Source organism: Thermobia domestica, chromosome 9 (assembly GCF_964235325.1).
Source record: "Thermobia domestica chromosome 9, izTheDome1.hap1.1, whole genome shotgun sequence".
NCBI classification, from domain to species: Eukaryota; Metazoa; Arthropoda; class Insecta; order Zygentoma; family Lepismatidae; genus Thermobia; species Thermobia domestica.
Window position 1 is genome coordinate 87,394,599 of NC_137462.1, and position 21,705 is coordinate 87,416,303.

General features: G+C 36.7%; 1 protein-coding gene across 1 annotated transcript in view; it reads right to left on the reverse strand.

Moving 5' to 3' along the window:
* Positions 1 to 1,055: 1,055 nt before the first annotated feature.
* LOC145694826 (dynein beta chain, ciliary-like) overlaps positions 1,056 to 21,705 on the reverse strand; it is a 614,922-nt gene continuing 594,272 nt past the window's right edge. The window contains exons 71-76 of the mRNA XM_081771484.1: positions 17,597 to 17,839; positions 16,478 to 16,660; positions 6,424 to 6,597; positions 5,929 to 6,077; positions 3,922 to 4,054; positions 1,056 to 1,423 (exon numbers count right to left, since the gene is read on the reverse strand). Of these exons, the coding sequence (XP_081627610.1) occupies positions 1,262 to 1,423; positions 3,922 to 4,054; positions 5,929 to 6,077; positions 6,424 to 6,597; positions 16,478 to 16,660; positions 17,597 to 17,839 (1,044 nt within the window). The 3' untranslated portion in view covers positions 1,056 to 1,261. The remainder of the gene's footprint in view (positions 1,424 to 3,921; positions 4,055 to 5,928; positions 6,078 to 6,423; positions 6,598 to 16,477; positions 16,661 to 17,596; positions 17,840 to 21,705) is intronic.

A 21,705-nucleotide genomic window follows, 5' to 3' on the forward strand; every position in this document is an offset into this window, starting at 1 on the left:
GAGTCGTGATAACGGTATTTCATGCAAAATAATATTGTCTAGTACAATGAGTTTCCACTTTTTGATTAATTTTATCCATTTTGAAGATATTACACAAAATCTGTAAAATGAGCGAAAGTTTAATTTCGTCACAATGAGGCCTCTTAACTAGCTATATTTTTAATGCGCACATTGTATTTCTTCTTCTTATAATAAACTATTATTAAGGATAGCATATGTTAAACAAAATACGTACTTCATTTGAAGCTAATGTCAACAATTGAGCTCTGAACATTGGCAATCATTTTTGCACATGTGTAATACTAATGTTACATTATGTAATACTACTTTTTTCGAAATTCGTTACAAATTTTTACTTTTCAATTGGAAAGAGATGGTCTTGTCACCTTCGTTTATGTGATGTCACATCCATGCTGGTATAAAGTCTTCTCCATTCAATTAGCTGTCTCCTTCGTTCAGTTAGCTGTCACCTCCGTTCAGAGCATTTTTCAAATTTACCAATATTTCTCAAAATATTGGTTCTCGTGTTGAACCACTGTATTGATGTTAATGTAAGTCATTATAGCGAACAGAAAAATAGAGAAAATAATGATTTTGAACAGTGTGAAAATTTCCTTTTGCAAACCCTCAAAAACCCCTTTTCAAATAGAATGACGCATAAATGCTATATTTGTGTTACATAGTTGCAAATATCAATTAGGTATAACAAGTACCTACAACTGTATGTAGCTGAAGTAGATACTTTGCACATGAATATCATATTTGAAAAGTGTTTGGTACCTAAAAAGTAGCTGGGAAACCTAAATGGCACATGCCTAGCACATCTTGTGCTATTAAGGTTATGATATCGGTAGTTTTAAATTAAAGTGTAAAATTGTTCACAATTGGGCCCTACATTTCCTAAGGCCGGCCCTTTTGAGAAAACTTAGAAACAAAGCACAAGAATGAATAAAAAATGTCAATGTAATGATGTGTTGCATCTCAGATCGGGCATAAGTTACTTTATGAAATACAGCACTAAAAAGGAGGGAAAATTAAAATAAACTACGTTTAATTCTTGTTTGGAAATATTTATTCATTTTTACTCAATAAACCAAAGTAGATTCTGCAAAAGATAAATGGTCAAAAAGCTAAGACCACTTTAATTCAATACTAAGAATATACTTCTTGAAAAGACCTATCAGGAAGTTAGAAGTTTTTTTTAAAAAAAAATCTATAAAATAACATGTACATAAGAAGATATATATAAATATTCATTCATTTAAACCTGCAGCAGTAAAGCTACACCTGCTAATGTCCACTTCGCAGATTTATGCTTGGTTTTCAAATTGAAGGTCCACACAAAGGTCGGCCCACGCATGCGTATTTTGTACACTGGACATTCATAAACGTTTCGCATATCTTGTTTGTCTTGAGTAATAGCCTACAAAAATAAAAACCAAACATTTTAATAATAAGATAAATAAGGATAGAATATGTACTCACTACTTATTCGCTACAAAAGGAAAATTACCTTGAACTATGAAAGATTTTCTAATATAATGCATTTGATCACGTATAGCAAGTTTTGTTTTCTTGGCATCACCAAAATCAGAGTCTACCACGAGAAATATTCCACGATAGGATGGCCATATTTATATATGGGACAAAATGGTGCATTGGGATGGCAAAAAAGTGAACGGTAGTACGCAGCAGTAATAGTCAGTTTTGTTACATAAACATGCTGATTTATTGGGGAATTTAATGAGAAAGTATCTCTTCCCGCTGTCTGCTCGTGGTACCCGGTTCCATTTCCAGTGCATAAGAAAAAAAGAAAAGAAAGAAAAAAAGAAAATCAGAATCATTCACTTTCATTGATCACTCGTCTCCTTTAGCGAAAAGGGCATAAACATGGGACGTTAGTTAAACTTAAAAAATCATTTCATAGCCTATAATGAGAACGGAAAGAACATGACTCTGGACCAGTTAAAAGGGAATGAAAACTTGACAAAATATATAATAAAGCCAACTAAAAAGTATCGAAGATAAATTAACAACACAAGTCGTTAAAAGGTTAAAAGATTAAATAACAAGAAACACAACTAAAAATAGTAATAAAAGTAAAACAAAGTAGGTAAAAGTACAAAAGAGAACGTTGTATATTTTAATGACACCAATACAAACAACAATACATTCGGTAGACTGTTCTCCGCATGACGAAATGGCAGTGCTAAACGCTCTGTGAAATCTGAATACATTCTAGCTAGGTATCCTTAGGTTACTATTGTAATGCTCTCACTACTCAGTGGAAAAACAGTGTGTACCTAGGTAGAATATGGTCGGTTGACGTCACTAACTGAGAATATGTTTTATTAGTGCCCGATAAGCAAGAGGGCTACAATCGCTTCACCTCGGTGACGATATCTACCAATTGCCTAAAACAGGTTCTTTAGGTCAGAACCTATTTTTATTCGCGTGGTTCCTATCCGATTACCAGTGAGAGCTCCTTCGTGGCTAAGCGGTTAGCGTACGCGCCTATGGCGTGGGAAACCCGGGTTCGATTCCCGGCGGGAGCTCATGTAGTTTGGATTCTACGTTAATCAGTAGGTCTACGTCTCATATAGCCTTGCTGCTGAATGGGACGTTAAACTCAAAATCAACTCAATCGATTACCAGTGAGGGCGAATATGTTGAACAAAACAGCTAAGGAAATCCGAGCGGAGAGAGACAGAGAGAGTACTTCTGTGCGTGGTATTCGTGGCAGCTCGTTTGACAGATACTACACGTACATAAGATACTAAGGTCAATATTACATTCCATGTGCTTTACATTACTGATTATCCGCGCAGTTTTCTTCTCCGTCGGAGCCCGATTTCCGACCGGTATGGAGCGCGTTCTATGGCGTGTTCATGTTAACGAAAAATACATTAAAGAAATATCTCCTCGTTTGCTGCACGCGTGTGCTGTTCTCTATGTCTGTTGATTGTCGACACACGCCAAACAGCACACAAGTACTGAGGAATACCATCAAGAGATTGGTGTGTATTGTATCGTATTGTATCGACATGTTCCGGCACCCAAATGGCAGCAATGACACATCTATATTGTTGCAGCTGATGGCATCTCATAATAATGTCTTCTTCGAGGGTATATTTGCAAAAGATTTTCTGTATGATTCCTAGAACGTTTACGAGTCAGTGCAGATAAGCACACAACGTAGCGAAAACTGAAGCGCATAGCTACTGTTAGTTCGGCAGTGAGTATCGAACACAGATAATGCAGACGAAATTCTGAGCTGTCCTCATCCGAGAGGAAGGTATAACTAACAGAATTCTTATTTGGAACCGTCCATATGAAGGACACCATAATCAGGAAACTGTTCTAGCAATGCCCCAATCTCTTGGTGGTGCACCTTGGTACTTGTATGCTGTTCGGCGTGTGATGACAATCAACAGACACAGGGAACAGCACACACGTGCAGCAAACAAGGAGGGAAACACTCAATTTCTTGTTATGTATCTCTCGCAAACATAAACACGCCATAGGACGCGTTCCATACCGGTCGGAAATCTGGCACCGACGAAGAAAGCCGAAATAATGATCAGCAATACAGAGCACATGGGCTGTATAATATTGATATTGATATCTTATCTACGTATAGTATCTGATCTTGAATAATGTAATCCTTTTAATATACCATTTGCGATATCTTTTAATATACCATTTACGATAATCACTCAATTCTGATAAACCGCCAAGAGCCAAGTTTCGTTAGGTTCTAAAATTTGATAATTTGCTGTAAGCAGAGATTTGACAAATCCATACAATGGAGTTTCTGAAGCAAGATACGTATATTTTCTAAGATAACGATGAATCGATGTTGTGGAATAAAAAAATAGGAACAAATTACATTTTATAGAGCATAAGGTAAACGAATTTTACCTTGATATATATTACTGGCATTAGTGGAAATAGTTCCTTCATTTTGGATTCCTCAATGGACCCAGTTTTTGTATCCCATCTCGCTCCTTCCATAAACATACCATGAATATAGGCTCCTTCTCGGGGAGCCGATCTAAAAAAAATATCAAAATTGTCTGTTAATAATTCACTAATTATAAGTAAAATACTGTCTCTTACTAACAATCTTCGTTTCAGATTTACTCTTGAAGAGTGTACAAGAATACGACATTCTAAAAGCGAAATAACCATTACAAGATAATGATTTGAAAGCTTAATACTTCTGATTAATGATTTGAATGTGTAGACAGTAATAACAGAAATTTAACGAAGCATTTATTTGTGTAGTAATTGCTAGTTTGTTTATAGTGTCGTCATTTTAAAGTACTTTTCATCTTAAGGGTATTAGGAAATATTCATATGGTCTACTTATTCATATTTATCCACCTAATACTCTTCGTTTAATTTGATGAATACCTTCTCACAATTTTAAAGGGCAAACGATATTATTTGAAATCATCTACCATCATCTGAAGTTTGAGTATAAATATATTTCAAAAATAAATAACGATATGTTAACAATACATTACTGTGTTAACTTTTATCATAGACTTGAATTATTTACAATACGTTTCTTACACGATTGTGGGTTCTTGGTGGCCTGTTGGTATTGATAGAATTTTTAAATTTGAAATTATATATAAAAAAAACTAATATTTATTTCAGCTAGTTCAATTCTAGACACCTAATAACGTAAATATCAAGGAGGAAACTAGAAAATAATTGATTCTGAATAACTTGTTTATGTTTTTACTGAGATATCAAAGAACATACGTATGATTAAGGATTAAGTTGATAATTGGGAATTGAAATAAATGAAAACGAAAAGTCTATGAGATTTGAAACATAGACGAAAGTACTACGAGTTAACAGGGGGACCTGAAAATCGTGAAACGTGGAAAAAACATTTCCAGGCCCGAACGTAAGAAAAAAAAAACTCGTAAGTACCAGAATCTGCCATCAGGCAGAATATTTATAATAATAATAATAATAATAATAATAATAATAATAATAATAATAATAATAATAATAATAATAATAATAATAATAATAATATACTGACTCTCACTCGCCACATCTCAGGTGTTACATATTACACATCTGTTCTGAAATAATTGTATGAATACACATACAACTGATTTATTTTAATGTTATTATTTTATATAATTATTAGTATACTGAGAAATATATCATTACAAGTCGAAAAATGCCCAAATGGAAATCGAACCCACGAACCCTGTCGACCCACTTCTGAAGAAACATGACTGATTTTCCTAAACAATGGCATTTATATCCATTGTTTATACTTAAAAAGAAGAAAAAAAAAACATTCTTTTCCAAGCTATTCTTGGGATCTCGAACCTGGCATCTTTGGTTTACGTTTCTGAAGTTACACGAAGTTGCACTTAAAGAATTTTCAGCTCGAAACAGCCATAAATCAATGCGGTCATCCTTCTAGAAACAAGATGTACATTAATATAAGGGAAAACATATAAAACCTACGTACAGCAACAGCGTATTGTGTTGTTTGGCTTGTATGATGTAAATAATGGACCCCTCTGCTAGTCTGCTCCTTAGAATATCACTAGTTTACTTATTTCTGTATATGGGGTGGCTACGTTCTGCATTGACTGGTTAAATAGCAACACGTAATATACAACGGCAGGCTGCAATGTAAACAATTTTTCATTGACAAAGGACGGCTGGACATATAAAGGGATCCATTACCTTCAATAGTTTAGAGCTTCTTCAAACTTAAACCCGGCTCTGCTCGTAATCATTAAATGATTACTTTGATCAGACTGTAGTAATGTTTTCGCACTATCCAATGTATCTTACGGTTGTAAATACAATATTTTAGACAAAATGTTATGTTTTTTATTTTAGCTGCATTTTTTTTTAAATAATTAATCTTCAGAAAGTACTTACGTAAATTCTTCCCTAAACTTTTTCGTTACATCACACTGCAAGCACATTTTATCCAGAGGAAAGTCGTACTTTCTTGCAGTGGTTTGCATGATGGCTGTCAAGAAGGACTGTGGATTGAAAAATCCTCCTAACCAAACAGCACCAGGAAGCTGAAAAAAAAAAAGATTTAGTTGAATAATGGGCGTTTATGGTTAGCGAAATAATTTGCTGATAGTACGAAGTCTTTTCTAATGTTATTAAACTTTGGATCACAAATACATAGACTGAGTATCTGTGTTAAATAGAATCAAATTCAAATAGCTAGATTATATACAAATTGGGTAATCAAAGGGAATTCGCGAATTGTGCAACTAATTCTCCAAATTTGTTAAATACAGCAGCCTTTTATAATTTAATAAAAAAAAAATGGGATATTCGGAAAACGTAAGTGTAAAACTTATCTCTAAATATTGGAAAACTATATCCAATTCAGTTTTGATTTTAATAATTAGTTACCGAGAAATCGGATGTCCAATTTTCAAGTTCCCTTATTCGTAGTAATAGATCAGCAAACCAACCAGCAAGGCCTAGCATGGAAGGATATGCTCTTGCTGCCCATTTTTCTGGTAAAACATCCATGAATAAAGCAAACTCAAGTGTTTCCATATCTGGAGTAATAGTCAATTCACCCTACAAAAAAAAATCAAACAATTAATATTTAGTAAACATCAAAAATTTAAATGTTTATTAAAAAAATAAATTTTCGTTGTTAAGAGTTTTGTTCAATACAAAATTTAGGTGATCGTGGTAAAAATACCTACACAAATAAATAAGTAAATTGAAATAGAATCAATTCCTTACGCCTTTTATTTCATTACAGTAGTCTGTGCCATCTTGATGGCTGTTCATGCCTATCAGAACCGCTTCCCATAGTTTGAAAATCACTGGTGTAATGGATCTGTTAAAAAATATAGAATACGAGACTCGTGATTTATCTTTGAAGTACCGAAGTGTGAGCGCCCGTTGAAATAGTTAAAAATCGGCGCCTATGGTTTATACAATCTGATTGATTGATTGATAAGAGGCAGGGAGAGATTAAATAAAAATGAAATAAAATATTTAATTTAGCGTCGCACGATTGTGCACCGAGGTTAAAGGAGACGGTGATGATCAGAAGTGAATGAAATGGTGGAATGAAGAAAGTAGAAGGAAACGGAAGAACCTACGCACACGGTGTTTGTCTTCCACAAAGTTCACTTGGCCGTGCTAGAATCGAACTAGGGACCCCACACACCAGAGGTACCAGGGGAAAGTTAATGGAAATGTTAGTGCGTGTCCCAGAAGTTCTGCACTATCAACATATTGAGCTACATGAGGTAAAACTTTGGGAGGATAGATGGCGCCACCAGTGAAAGCTGTTGGCAGGCATAGAGTACAGGTTCGAGGGATCAAGTGAAGGCAAGTACTGCGTGTGTAGCAAGCCTTCCCGTAAAGTCAAAAAGGGCAACATGAATGAGGACCAAATTGCAATTCGAGCTGTGCTACGACTTTTATGCAAAAAAGGACTAACTGAAAAAGCGGAGAAAATTTGTCGTGTAGAGAACAAAGCAGTACTGAGGTCTCTACTCAAACTACTTATGCTACTACCTCTATTTGTTCTCAGTCTACCCAGACTGCAGACGCAGGTACACAAACTAGTTTGCAACAACCATCTACATCTGCTTTAGATGTAGCTGGCGCATCGCCATCAACCGGGACTACTGACCATCGAAAGCCTAAACCTCAGCGTGCAACACCGGATCAATCAGTTGGTGCTCCTCGCTTTTTACGAAAGTCTTTCCTAAAAACACTACGATATCTAGTTCTCAACCTGTGCTCGCGTCAAAGGATCACTCTCGTCAAAGCAAGAAGAAATTACTTCGAGCTAAATCTACCAGTCCTCCTATTCATAAGAAGTCCAAATCTTTTTGTAGTCCACCGGCAGTCCACAGCATAAAGATTCTTCTTTGTCATGATATGGCGCTGGATGGTCCTTTTACTATTGTTGAGGACACGAAGAAAAAATCAAAACAACAAATAACTCTCCTTAACACCTTTTGGTGATATTATACCTTCTTCAATGGAATTTGAATGGTTTCTCCAGCCATCTCGAAGAATTCACGCATCTGCTTCACATCATTCATCCTGCAAGTTTTTGCCTTCAGGAAACTCGTTTTATTCCAACTCACTCGGCTGTCGTGTCGGGTTATACTATCTATAAGCACGATCAAGTTCCTGATGGCCGTGCTGCAGGAGGAGTGGCTATTGGTGGCTTGAACACCTTTTATTCCTTACTCCTGCATCTTCAAAGTACTTTGCAAGTTGTTGCTGTTCGAGTTTCTCTCCAACAACCGATACCTTTTGCAGTATTTACATTACTCGTCATGATTGTAATACAATGCATGATTTAGAACAACTTATCTCCAGCTACCATGTCCTGTCGTTCTTGTTGGTATTTTTTGTGCTTAACATCGATTGTGGAGTTCTCCTCAGACCGAGGTTAGGTGTCGTGAAGTCACTGCCTTCGTTGATATGTTCGATCTGGTTTTACTTAATGATGGGAGTCCCACGCATTTTACAACTGCCATGGACACCTTTTCCCACCTGGACCTTTCTATTTGCAGCCCCAAGTTAGGAGTCCCTCTTACGTGGAGTGTTTATCCCGATTTGTGTGGTAGTGACCATTTCCCCATAATCATTCGTGGTCTCGCTGGTGTTCCTTCGCCTATCGACTTACAACTTGCGTCGTGCAGACTGGGATCATTTCTCACACCTTTTTATCTTTAATGATGGTCCTAATCTTTCTCTTGACGAGTGTACTGCACTATTTCAGCAAAGTATTTTTGGAGCTGCTGATTCTTCTATTCCCTACTCCCAAGGGCCAGATTCTCGCAGTGTTCCTTGGTGGTCCCCTGAAATTTGTCATTATCTTCTTGCTTGGCGTCGTGCATTTCGCCGATTTACACGTTTTCCAACAGCTGATAATTTAGCACATTTTCGTAAGCTTCGTGCTCGGGCCCGCTACTTGATTAAACAACCAAACGTCGGTGTTGCCGAGACTATGTCTTTACATTAATCAAGTCTAGTTCCATGACTGCTGTTTGGTCGAAAATCCGCCGTTTGTAGGGTTCTGATGAACCGCACCCTATCCCAGCCCTATACGTAGGTGCCGTGTTAGTCACTGATCAAAAGCAAACAGCAAATGAATTAGATAGTTATTTTACCTCCATCTCTAGCTCTACCTACTGCTCTGTGGATTTCAATCGCTATAAACAACACACTGAACGTGCACGTTTAAGGTTTCACACTAGGCATGTGCAACCATATAATTCACCTTCTACTGCTGCAGAACTCAACTATGTGCTATCCACCACCAAGGATATGCTCCAGGCCCTGATAACATTCATTGTGCCATGTTACACATCTATCCCCTCATGGGAAGGCTTCCTTACTGACTTTATTTACCGGCTTGCTGGTCACTTTCCGGTAGTTTGGCGGGAAGCTGATATTCTTCCTTTTTTAAAACCAAGTAAGATTTCAACTTGCAGTTCCAGCTATCGGCCTATTGTTCTTACTAGCTGTGCCTCCAAGATTTTTGAAAAGCTGGTAAATCTTCGGTTGGTGTGGTTCTTGGAACCGAATTTCTTACTCTCAAACTTTCAATGTGGATTCCCTCAATTTCGTTCTTCCACTGACCATCTTGTCCACCTGGAAACTGCTGTTCAACATGCTTTTCGTCATGGAGAGCACTCAGTGGCTATCTTCTTGACCTCGAAAAAGCGTATGACACTACCTGGTGCTTTGGAATTTTGTAACAGCTTCACTCCTGGGGACTGCGCGGCCCTTGGCCTTGTTTTTAGAACAGTTTTTAGGCGAGCAATATTTCAGGGTACGGGTTGGCTCCAGTTTTTCTGATCGCTTCATCCAAGAAAACGGTGTCCCGCAAGGTAGTGTTTCGAGTGTGACGTTATTTTCTGTTGATATCAATAATGTCATGTCTCATATTACCACACATGTTTGTGGTCTTCTTTATGTTGATGGCCTTACATTTATTGTCGTTCTCGTGACCTCCGTACATGTACTCGCCAGCTCCTACTTACTCTGAATCGTTTATACACCTGAACAACCCAGACTGGGTTTCGTTTTTCCGTTGAGAAAACCAAGTGTGTTTATTTTTATCTGTTACGTACCTGTGTTTTAGATCCTGATCATTTTCGTGGAGCCGCCTTTCGTTTGCTAATAGTGTTCGATTTCTTGGCATACAATTCTACCTAAACTAACTTAGCGATCAACATTTTGCTTATCTCATCGTTCTTGGGGTGCTGATCGTGCAGTACTTCTACGTCTCTATCGTATCCTGATCCGTTCTAAAATGGATTATGGTTGAGTCGTTTACTCCTCCACTCGTCCATCTGTTCTTCGTCAGCTTGCAGTCCATAATCTTGGTATAGGAGCTTGTGTATAGCAGCTTTCCGTACTAGCCCTATACCTAGCATGCATGTTGATGCACATGAACTTTCTCTTCATCATCGCAATTGTTTGATCCTCCGTTATTTTGCACGTCTTAAAGCACTTCCTAGTCACCCTTCTTCTTTCGTTCTTGAAGCGGATGATCGCTATCGTCGCTATGCGGCACGACCTCGTGTCAGCCGACCTTTTGGGATTCGTGATTTACATTAATTAGTTCTTACTCTACCAGATTTTTATTCATTGAGCTTTCTTCCCGTTCCACCCTGGCAGCTCCATTGTTCTCATATAAAATTTCAGTTGGTGTGTTCTAGTAAGTCTACCACGACAGACCACCAATATCAGCAGGAGTTTCGCTCTCTGTTACAAGACTATGCTGACTTTTCACAATTTTATACAGATGGCTCGAAACAAGAAGATGCTGTTGGCTTTAGGTTTGTGTGGGTTGGCCCTGCCTACTATTGTTACCGACTTCCTTCGTTTGCATCCATTTTCAGTGATGAGCTGCTGGCTATTCTTGAAGCCTTAGACTACGCTATGTCCCATAACATTGCCCTATTCTGATCTTGCCTGACTCGCAGTGTGCTCTTATCAGCCTTAGTAATGTTTACACTAGGCATCCTCTGGTCCAACGCATTTTGTTAAAATGCCATTTCCTACTTGGTGCCGGCTCAGTTGTCTACTTTTATTGGATTCCTAGCCATGTTGGCATTCCTGGTAATGAGTAGGTGGATTCTGTGGATAAGATGCAGTTCTTCATGGTGTTGCACTCGTGATGCCCCTCCCTTGCACTGATCTTTACTTGGTGTTTACATCTCGTCTTTTACACCAATGGAATTCTCGCACATGCCAACAAATTGCATGCCATTATACCCCGGCTTAGGAGTCTGGACCTCTAGTTCCCGACAGCCTCGTCGAGAAGAAATACTTTTAATGCGACAGTGTATTGGACACAGTCATTTGATGCATGCATATATTTTACGTGGCATTGCAGCTCCAGAATGTGTATTTTGTGGAAACCTTTTATCTATTTATCATCTTCTTGTCAAATGACCCGCTCTGGCTAGGCATCGACAACGTTACAAGCTTCTTGAAGACCTACACTTACTCCTAGGTAACGACACTCGTTTTCTCCCTGGACTGCTGATGCTTTTACGAGACTTTGAGCATTTGCATGCAATCTCATTTTAGCTCGTGTGTGGATGTTTCTTCTTGTATTTTAATTAAACTAATTCTACTTTTATTATTGTTGAATTTGTCTTTATCTTTGCTATGCTTTTATGATTAAGTTATGTCTGCATGGGTGCAAAATGACCCAGCTGTTGACGCACCCGGAAAACTCTTTACTCTACTCTACTCTGCATCGATCGACAGCTTCCTGTTGGTTCAAAAAATTTACCAGGGAAAAAGCTTATGCTGTGTGTTTGGTGGAATATTGACGGGATAATTTACTTTGAGTTTGTTTCAGAGGGTCGTGCAGTAACAAGTGAACTGTATTCTGAACAATTACGCCGAGTGTATACCATTCTGAACGAGAAATATCGGGCATTAACGAGAAGGGAGAGGTTATTGTTGCAAATTGACAATGCTCTAAGTCATCGATTTCGAAGTGTGACCAACACCCTGCCTGAACTTGACGGGTTTCAGTTGTACCTCATCTTGCCTATAGTACAGATATTGCACCTTCAGATTATGGTTTGTTTCACTCTCTCTCACATTTCTTTCAATTCAATTCATATGATGAGGTTGATGCGTTCTGTCGCGAGGTTTCCAATTCTAAATCTGCCACCTATTGCTATCAGATTGAACTGTTGTCCCAAAGATGATTGGAGGTCATCCAGCATGATGGCCTGTACTTTGGCGAATAAAAATTTGTCTTTGTTTCTGATATTCATGTTTCATTTTCCTCCTTTATGGTGCAGAAGTTTTGGGACAGCCTAGTATTTATCCTTGTCATGAGATCAATGGCCAACAAATGCTACTGATGGAAGAACACTAACATAAAAGGACCAATGATCAAAAACATGTCTTCCAAACCAGAAGAAAAGGAATGAAAGCTCGATAAAAAGACAGTAAACAATTAAAAAAAAAAAATATTAAAAGTAAAATTAGCACATAGATAGTGAGAGACCTAAATGAAACAAAAGTTTCAAGAAAACTAACTAACAGTAATAAAATAAGAGTGAGCTAGCAAGAAAATTAATTGAGATGTTTAAATGAAAAGTCGGTGCTGGGGCTATTTGTTCCGTCTGGAATAGGTCAGTGGCTAACTGATGCTTCTCATAAAAAAATCCCCCCCAAAAGAGAAACAATGATTAAAAATAATATTATCTGACCAGCGAACGAGTGCGGGCGGCCGGTTTTGGAACTAAAATACAAACAAGAGTGTTTCTAACCGTATTACTTGTAATTAATATATCACAGTTCTTTTTGTCCTGTTCATAATAAACCACTTCACGCATATGTTCAAGTTAAGACAAATACAGTTTCAAAAGTTTACAGGAACGCATTTGTCGCTAGCTTAAGTTTTTGTAAAAAAAAATTTTATTCACATAAATTTATTGAGCAGATATTAAAATTACATTAAAAAGACAAAACAGAAAGATACAAAATATTTGTAAATTGAAAAACTGGATTTCTGGAAAACAATTAAATCAATGAATAATTTTCTTATGAAAGATATTCAGAGCCAATAACGTAGCCAGGAAAGGACAGGAGCGGAGATTAAGAGATCAAATAATATTACAACAATTAACGTAAACAGGGTTAGAATATTGAAATAAAGAAATTGCAGATTGAGCTCCACGAATGAAAGCTTTGAGGGAGGAGGGAGCATGGAACCAGTTACTCTTGCTAATAGTTGCGTAACAAAATATACTGTTTTCTTTGAGTTTGTTTAAAAATGTATATCACTATTCTGAGAGCAATCCCCTTTATTTTGAACACCGCCCCAAGTAAAAATTTCTGGCGCACTTACTGCTTATTGTTCTTGCTCTACGGAAATCAGTATTGAAACCGGAAGTAATATTAAATTTAAATTACTTACGATGTTGCTACAGTGCTGCGATTTATTATGGTATGTTCTCTTGACACCCTGAATCGACTGCAGAGAACAGTTTGTCACTACATATTATTTTGTTCTATGGCGGCAAATGTTGAATCCAGAAATCGTTAATTTGAACCACTTGCGGTTTGAAGAGAGCGTTAAGTGGGAAGATAGAATTTATTCTTGGAACTCTGAATCGATTGCAACAAACCCCATCTCTGTATCTCTTACTATCTTTGCTCTATGAAAATCAATGTTAAAAACGGAAGTAGTAGTAAATTTCAACCACTCCTGTTTTGGTAGAGTGTTGTAAGTTGTGACGATATGCTCCCTTGAAACACTGAATCTATTGCAGAAAATAGTTTCCCGCTACCTATTACCATTTCTGTTCTATTGCAATAAGTGCTAAAACCGAAAATAGGCCATTTTAACCACTTCTACTGTAAATTGGGAGTTAATAAAGAAGACCGAACGTATTTTAGGGACAATGAATCGATTGCAGACCGTTTTCGGTTGGAACCGCAGTATTGAAATCGGCAGCAATATTACATTTGAACTATTTCAAGTTTTGGTAGTGTGTTCGAGGTGGTCGTGATACATTGCCTTAAGACGATCGTTTGCTTAAAAAAAAAAAAAAAAAAGCCTCTATGTTTCAGTTTTCGTTCTATAGCGATAAACGTTGAAATCGGAAATGACTAATTTGAACCACTTCTGGATTGATTAGAGAGTTAATGGTGGAGATGGAACATATTCTTTGAACGTTAAAAAGATTGTAAGAAACAGAACCTCGATATCTCTTACCGCGTTTGCTCTGATCCTGTCGACAGACGGATGGACGGAGAAGGCCGTTTTATAAGATTTCCGATACTTATGAATAGCATAATTTGAAAGTCTAAGAAAAGTGTATTTCGAATCAGTGCTTAAAAAGAATAAGACTTTGAAAGAGAAATAAACTATAAAAAATAAAACAATGGCCGTAAAAAGACAACAACAAAAATGAAAATATGTAACAAGAAAACAATTTTGCAAAATAACGATTATTAAAAACACATAACACGAAAAATCTAATAATAAATCTGGGAGTGCGTTAGGTATCCCAGCTTCACGAACAAAGAGAGAATGCTGTCACTAAAGACCACTTTATCTTCCAGAGTCTAAGATTTTCAAAAGTTCCTAAGTGTTCTCTGAGGTCTGAATATTTGTGGTATTTTACAAAACAGTGTTAAATGCTCCGTTCATGAAGCAGTATTCTCAAAATATGTGATTGGCGCCACGAGTTAAATAGGAATGAGTGACTTGTGAATGTGCAATATTCAAGTGTGTCAGATCACTTCATTCCGGAGTCTAGTACATTACACCGATTGCCAATTGTTCAAAAGAGGTTTAACTGAATGCATCTTATTTTCAATTGCCTAGTTCCATTCTTCTTACAAATGACAGCACATCCCTTGAAGAAAATCGCTACTAAGATCAGAGCACGGGAGTGAGTGTTGCAGAGCAATGGCTGCCAATGCAATGTTCTTGCTGCTGTGTCAGCACGCTCGTTTTCCGAATGCCGACATGTGCGGCACCCAGCAGATAACGACGACACAATTTTGTTGCTGTAGTTGACGGTACCTCTTATGAATGCCTTGCACTAAACGGTGTTACGCATCAGTAGCGGAAATGTTTTTAACTACCATTAGCTCTCGGATTCATTTTTGCATCTGAAAGGCTGGACAGTCCCTGTAGCAAGCAGAATGATCAAGTTTATGGGTAATACAGTAAGGGGTTGGTCGCTGTGCAGGCTCCGCACCATGACTTTTCTAGCCACAACCACAACAATAGTAGTCGTCGCATTATAGGACGTGCTGGTATATTCGAAATGCTGACACAAAGCAACTAAGTGGGCAAAATATGTTCAGGCCAACTTTTAACTGGTAACATCCAGCTTTCACGAATTTCGGAAGAGTTGGTAAACTGAAGGTAAGAATCAGGGACAGCGTTGGAAGTAATTTGCGTGACTTCTCACATTTTATTCGAGTTACTTGAATTACTTTCTAGTCTGCTAACTCAGATTTAATCTTCTTGTCTTTGGAGTTCAGAAAATACCAGCATGATATTACATCTTTGCTAACACTCAGTAATCGGTGAGACTCTACTGAAATGCGAAGTGTTCCGATCTTATGTAACTATTCTAACCGCACGAATAAAAGTAAGAATAAGATCACTAAAGACCACATTATCCCCAAATCGGAAATGACTAATTTGAACCACATCTGGATTGATTAGAGTTAACGGAGGAGATGAAACATATTCTATGAACGTTGAAATGATTATAAGAAACCGCATCTCGATATCTCTTACCGCTTTTGCTCTGATCCTGTCGACAGACGGATGGATGGAGAAAGCCATTCTATATGACTTCCGACTAGGCCGGTATCCAAGGGTATCCGGTATATGCCCCCTAAATTTTTACCGGCCCCCGAAAAGTTTCATGGTAGGCTTGTAAATGAACTATAATATGGTGATGAACTATAATATGGTTGGATCCGTCCCCCCTAACTTCTACCGGGTCTCACCTACATTTTTGGGCTGGCCACCAGCCTGCTTCCGATACTTATGGATAGCAAAGTTTGAAAGTCTAAGAAAAGTGTATTTCGAATCAATGCTAAAAAAACTAAGACTTTGAAACAGAAATAAGCTATAAAAAATAAACCACTGGTCGTAGAAAGGCAACAACAACAATCAAAATATATAACAAAAAATAATTTTGCAAAGTAACAATTATTAATAACACATTACACGAAAAATACAATCATAAATCTCAGAGCGCATTAGGTGTTCCAGTTTAAAGCCTGCTTAAACGTAAGATGTTCAGGTAATCCACGCAATACGGACGATTAAGACATGTACTATCTTTGAATGTGAGAAATGTGTGTCTAATACGGAAGCGTGTGAGGATCACTTCATCTATACTATATCGTACTGTACCTTCAGATGTTTACCAGATTACAAGTTATAATTCTTGTACCATACCTTCATGCCAAGATTCAGTTCTTTGAGACTCCTTCTCATTTCTCTAGTCAAGATATTCATTCTTTCACATTCTTGGAAACACACGATAATATAAGGTGATCGTTCTTCAGTTTTTCCCATTAGCTCACCCATATTGAATTCATCAGGTAGTCTGTCCATAATATCGTCCAAAATTTGTTTTACCTGAAGAAATAATAATAACAATAAAGTTTTCACAGAAATAATTGCTTTGGGATGATTCTGACTATAGTTTGATTGGTTTCTTGATATGTCAATAAGGATGTCAGCTCGAACGCTATTTGTCCCCACCGTGAAAATGCTAATGGTCGACATAAGTTAATTTTCTTATACTTTTAACTTCTCAGAAAGATTGTAACCTACATGCAATATAAATATATATCTGAAATGGATATACAGTAAATGGAAACTAAACGTTTAAAACTATCATCAACAGTTTCTAATATCTGTAGCTTTGATTATCATAAGACAAGCAAATAGAAAGTAATTGAATGTTAACACGAAACAACCATTATTACGTATAAAGCAATGCTATTCAACCAGGGGTACGCGAAGTTTCTGAGGTACGTAATCCTAAAATAAGCATTTTTCCAACATTTATTAAATGATCATAGTTGAAGAAATTTTTTTATTTCCAATGGATGATTTTGGAGATGACGTCACGTGCGTCTAATATTTCCAAGTAATCGGCTAACATTTATTGCATACAAATTTATTAGTGACAGTGCTATTTCACAATTTCTTCCATTTCCATCAACATATTAGTGTGAACAGAGTTTCTCTGTGTTACATCAATAAAAACGAAATACGGAAGTTGCTTGAATGCAGAATCAACTCTGATTCTCGCACTCTCGAAGATTCGACCAAGAATCGAGTAGCTGGCGTCCTGGAAACAAGCTCAATAATCTCATGAACAGGTTTTTTCTAAAGTTCCTTTTAGTTTTTGAATTTTTAACATTGTTCTCAGTGTACGGATATTAGGGAGGATGAGGGGAAAATACCCCTCAGTCGAACTTGATGTCTTCCGTATGTTTTGATATTTCCCATATTTGTGTATATAGTTTTACTGTATTACTTGTGACATTAAATGAAGATTTTCACCTTTTCTTCACGACTAACTTCTTCTTCTCCACCTCCTCCAGCATCTCGAGGTTGCATCTCAAATACCGTTCGGAATAATTTTTCAGATGTAGTGGTTAAGAAACCTATCTCAGCATTTGGATGCAAACCATACAGAGTTGGTGATTCTGGTGGTAAGAATTCGTCAATATATTGATGATATCCAACATAGTCCATATTTGGTGGTCCTGGAAAACCAGGTGCCAAATAAACCTCTCCATCAACCTGTAAGTCACAAAACAAATTGATATATTCGAGATACGGAAAGGTAAATAATCGAATTAATGTTGAAGTTAAGCAACAAAAGTGCAAAATTAATGAATTATTATGATTTAATGTGAATGTCAGCAGCTAGGCTAATTACTCTCATCACGATAAGACCAACGGCCGACACATGCTCCACATGAATCATTCAAAATATTAAAAAAAAAAAAAATACAGTTCAAACAAAAGTTTTACAGAATAAAAAGTACAAAAATAACTACAAAATTGAACACAAGTCGCAGAAAGACTGAAAGATCAAACAAATTATAGAATATATACCAGTGAAAGAATGATTACCAATTAATGAGGGCGTCAGCAGCGAGGCTATTTGTTCTCGTCGCGATAAAGCCAATGGCTAACACAAACTCTACATTAAAAATTCAATGTAAGATTTCAAAAGAGTGCAGTACAAACTCAAATAAAGGTACTACAAAATACATACAGTAAAATACCACACGACAAAAGCAAAGAACAAAATATAAAATAAGAAAATTACACAGTAATAGTAACACATAAGACGAAAATGCTAATAAAAACTCTTAGCACATTAGCTGCTCCAATTTCAGGAACAGAAGTAAGAGTGTGGTCATTATTGACTGCATCATTTCCAAAACCTAGTTAAGATTTTTAAGCATTCCTTAGCGCTTTCAGTTCTGATTGTTCTGGGCATTACTGTGTAATTCGTACCGAATACCCTGTTGGACGATATATTCTTGACTGTTAACGTCACACATTAAAAAGGAATATCACATCTTCAGCAAGATTTTTTTTTACAAATAAATGAATAATTGGTCTTCAGTACTTCTTGTTTTTAAGAACAGTTAAACGATTTCACGTTTCGGAAATTGTGAGTTCCGATTGGAATTTCAGATAAGGAACACAACACAACACAATTTTTCAGTAAACAAATTATCACATGCAATTTGTGATGTACATGTGTCACATGTAATTATCACATTTGTATATGTAATGTTTTGGTGCCACAGACATATTAGGGAGTTCTTAGGATCATTAAATAATTTTCCTTTAATGACAGATGCGAGTGATAGGTTAATGGATCTTTGTTCAACTTTTAGTAGTATCAATTAACAAGCGATAATCCTCCACGTCGTTCAGATGGCCAAAGATAAAAAAATTGATTCTCTTTACAGCACAGAGAGAAATAAACAATTCCGCAGGGCATTGACCAGTTGCACTACACACTGAAGTATTGAGACCTGGATTTCCTTATTAGGATCACTTTATTTGGCATGGTACTGCTTACACATCAATCTGAGTATCCTCTTGAGCTCGCGATATTGTCATTCGATCATCCTATTGGTGTTATCGCTTACCAGATAGAAATTGGAATTCTTGATTCGTGATGATATGATCAGGATACGGAAATTATGAAAATAAAACCTTATTAACATTTGTATTATTTTCTTGGTATGTGCTGCCATTAACGGATGAAAACTAAAGAACTTCGTGTAAACACCGATCATTAAGAGTGCGTATGGGCAACCTGTACTCTTCAGGAGCTTATTAACAAGATTAAGGCACAATTTCTGATTAGAATAATCTGATTCAAGATGACATATTTCTCCTGCGATGGATCTGTTCCTCGCCTTCGTTTTCATGAACTCCAAACAATTGTTGATGTATCGCACAATATCCCTTTTCTGTCCTTTGCAGTAGAAAAGGAATCTACTGAGTGACTAACACTTTTTGACATCGAAGTGTTTCCTCATGTGTAATTCTGCTAACATTTCCTGGGATAGGCATTATTAGTAACCATTATTAGTATTACTGGTCTTATCCTTAACAAATACCAAATTCTCCATTTGAGCCACTATGATCGAATATGTCCCAGAATACAATAGAAGTTTCAAGTTTCCTCAGTAGTCATCTGTCAACAGTTCACACGTCACCTTCTTCACTGAAAACAGATCCGGAACTTCGCTAGAAACGAGGTCGGACATGTTAAGGATTTATCAGTTCAGGAGTTTAAACTCGACCTTTCTCAATCTCTCAAGTTTCGTTGTTTTGGGGATATTTTGTCCCCGCTAGAACTATTTAGTTATAAAAAGAATCGTAATTTATTTGGCGATGTAACGTTAAGATCTTCAGCCACTACAAGATTAATCGTTGTTGACGTATTCACTTTAGATTCGGATAATCTGTCGAACATCATTGCAGACGAGTTATATAATATTTCAGAATAAGGAAGGGTTCTGCCATCAAATGTCGAACCCTCATAACATCTACTGCTCAACTGGTCGTTGCTAGAACTGCCAACATTCGTCAACATCACAGACATATACAATTCGATGCTACTGTCTGTACAACACACAAACTACTTATACCTGAAATACAGTTAACAGAAGATTAATATTTAGATCAGAACTAACAACACTGTTTATAATTGCAACCCCAGGTGATAAAATTGCTTTTACAATCTTCATTTTGGAGCAACTTTACTTCCAATTGCCATATCGTTGAGCACAATTATAATCGATCTTTGTCGTCTTGTAAACTAGAGTTTTGGTTGAAGTTGTTTAGTCAATCAGTTAACTTTCCACTTCATTTATTCTCTTCACATTCCAGTATTTATAGTTGTTCGCAATTCAAATAATTTCACTTCTTGTGCTGTACATTCTCCTTCAGTTGATCTACTGTAATATCAATCTTCTTCACTTCATTGGCTAATTCACTCCTCAATTCCACTTTCATCAAGTTTATTTGTTCCTTTCATTTATTAAATTCTCTCATTGGTTTCAATCTATATCTTCTCTCATTTGTCGATATTCTTCTAAATCCCGTTGTTTTAGGTCATGAATTACTTATAACGTTTTCTTCGACCGTTGATTTATGAAGGCTAACTGTTGTATACTTACTTCTTGTTTAAATCTCCCTTTCGTCACTATTTCTTGATTCTAATTTTCTTTTTCCTTTTCCTCTCCACATTTTCCCCCTCTTCCACAGACTTCCTTATTTATTACTCCTCATCATTATCAGCTGAGAACAAGGTTTCCACTACAATTGGAAACTTCAGATACTTCGGATACTTCTGATCAAGCGCGGTTGTACAGTTCTTATATACGTATCTACTTAACTTCAGGCCTGCTCATTTGAACATACTATAAATATCAGTACATATGAAATTATGCCAAAGATCACATGCATCACATGTGATTGACTCACGCCCTTCCTTTGCCGTCTTATCTCTATGTCCATTACTTTACTTATTCAATTCAATATTTTATAATAGTTTCGGAATCTTAGGTTTATCCGTCGTTATTTCCTTCACTGTGGATTCTTCTTCATTTCCCATATTCAGTGCTATAAAACATTGAACCTCTAGTGTAGATATTTTGCGCAATCCAATATTCCTTAAATGTATATTTAGCTAATACATACGTTGCTTGGTTTCTATACAAGTAGTACCATGACAAAGCAAGCATACACACTTTAACACAAGACTGGATTGTATATTACACCGCATCCAAACCATCTCGATTCTTGTGACTCGACAAATCAAATCAGAAGTAAAGGAAAATCAACAACAATCCTGTTTCTCAACACAATATTACGTTTGTACATTATAATTCATTCATCGTCATTATATGATTGCAACTATCATTTATTATTATTTATTTTACATCTTTCGCCAAAGAACATTTTTGCTATAATTACTGAATGAGTACAGGATTCGTATGTGAATAACAAGCGTTGCACATTCTGCAGGAAAATCATAGCATTAACCTAAAGCCATACAAATTCTTTATGATATTTAACAGTTGTGTACGTTCTACAGCTACGGTATTATTTGATTTCTTTTGTGCTAT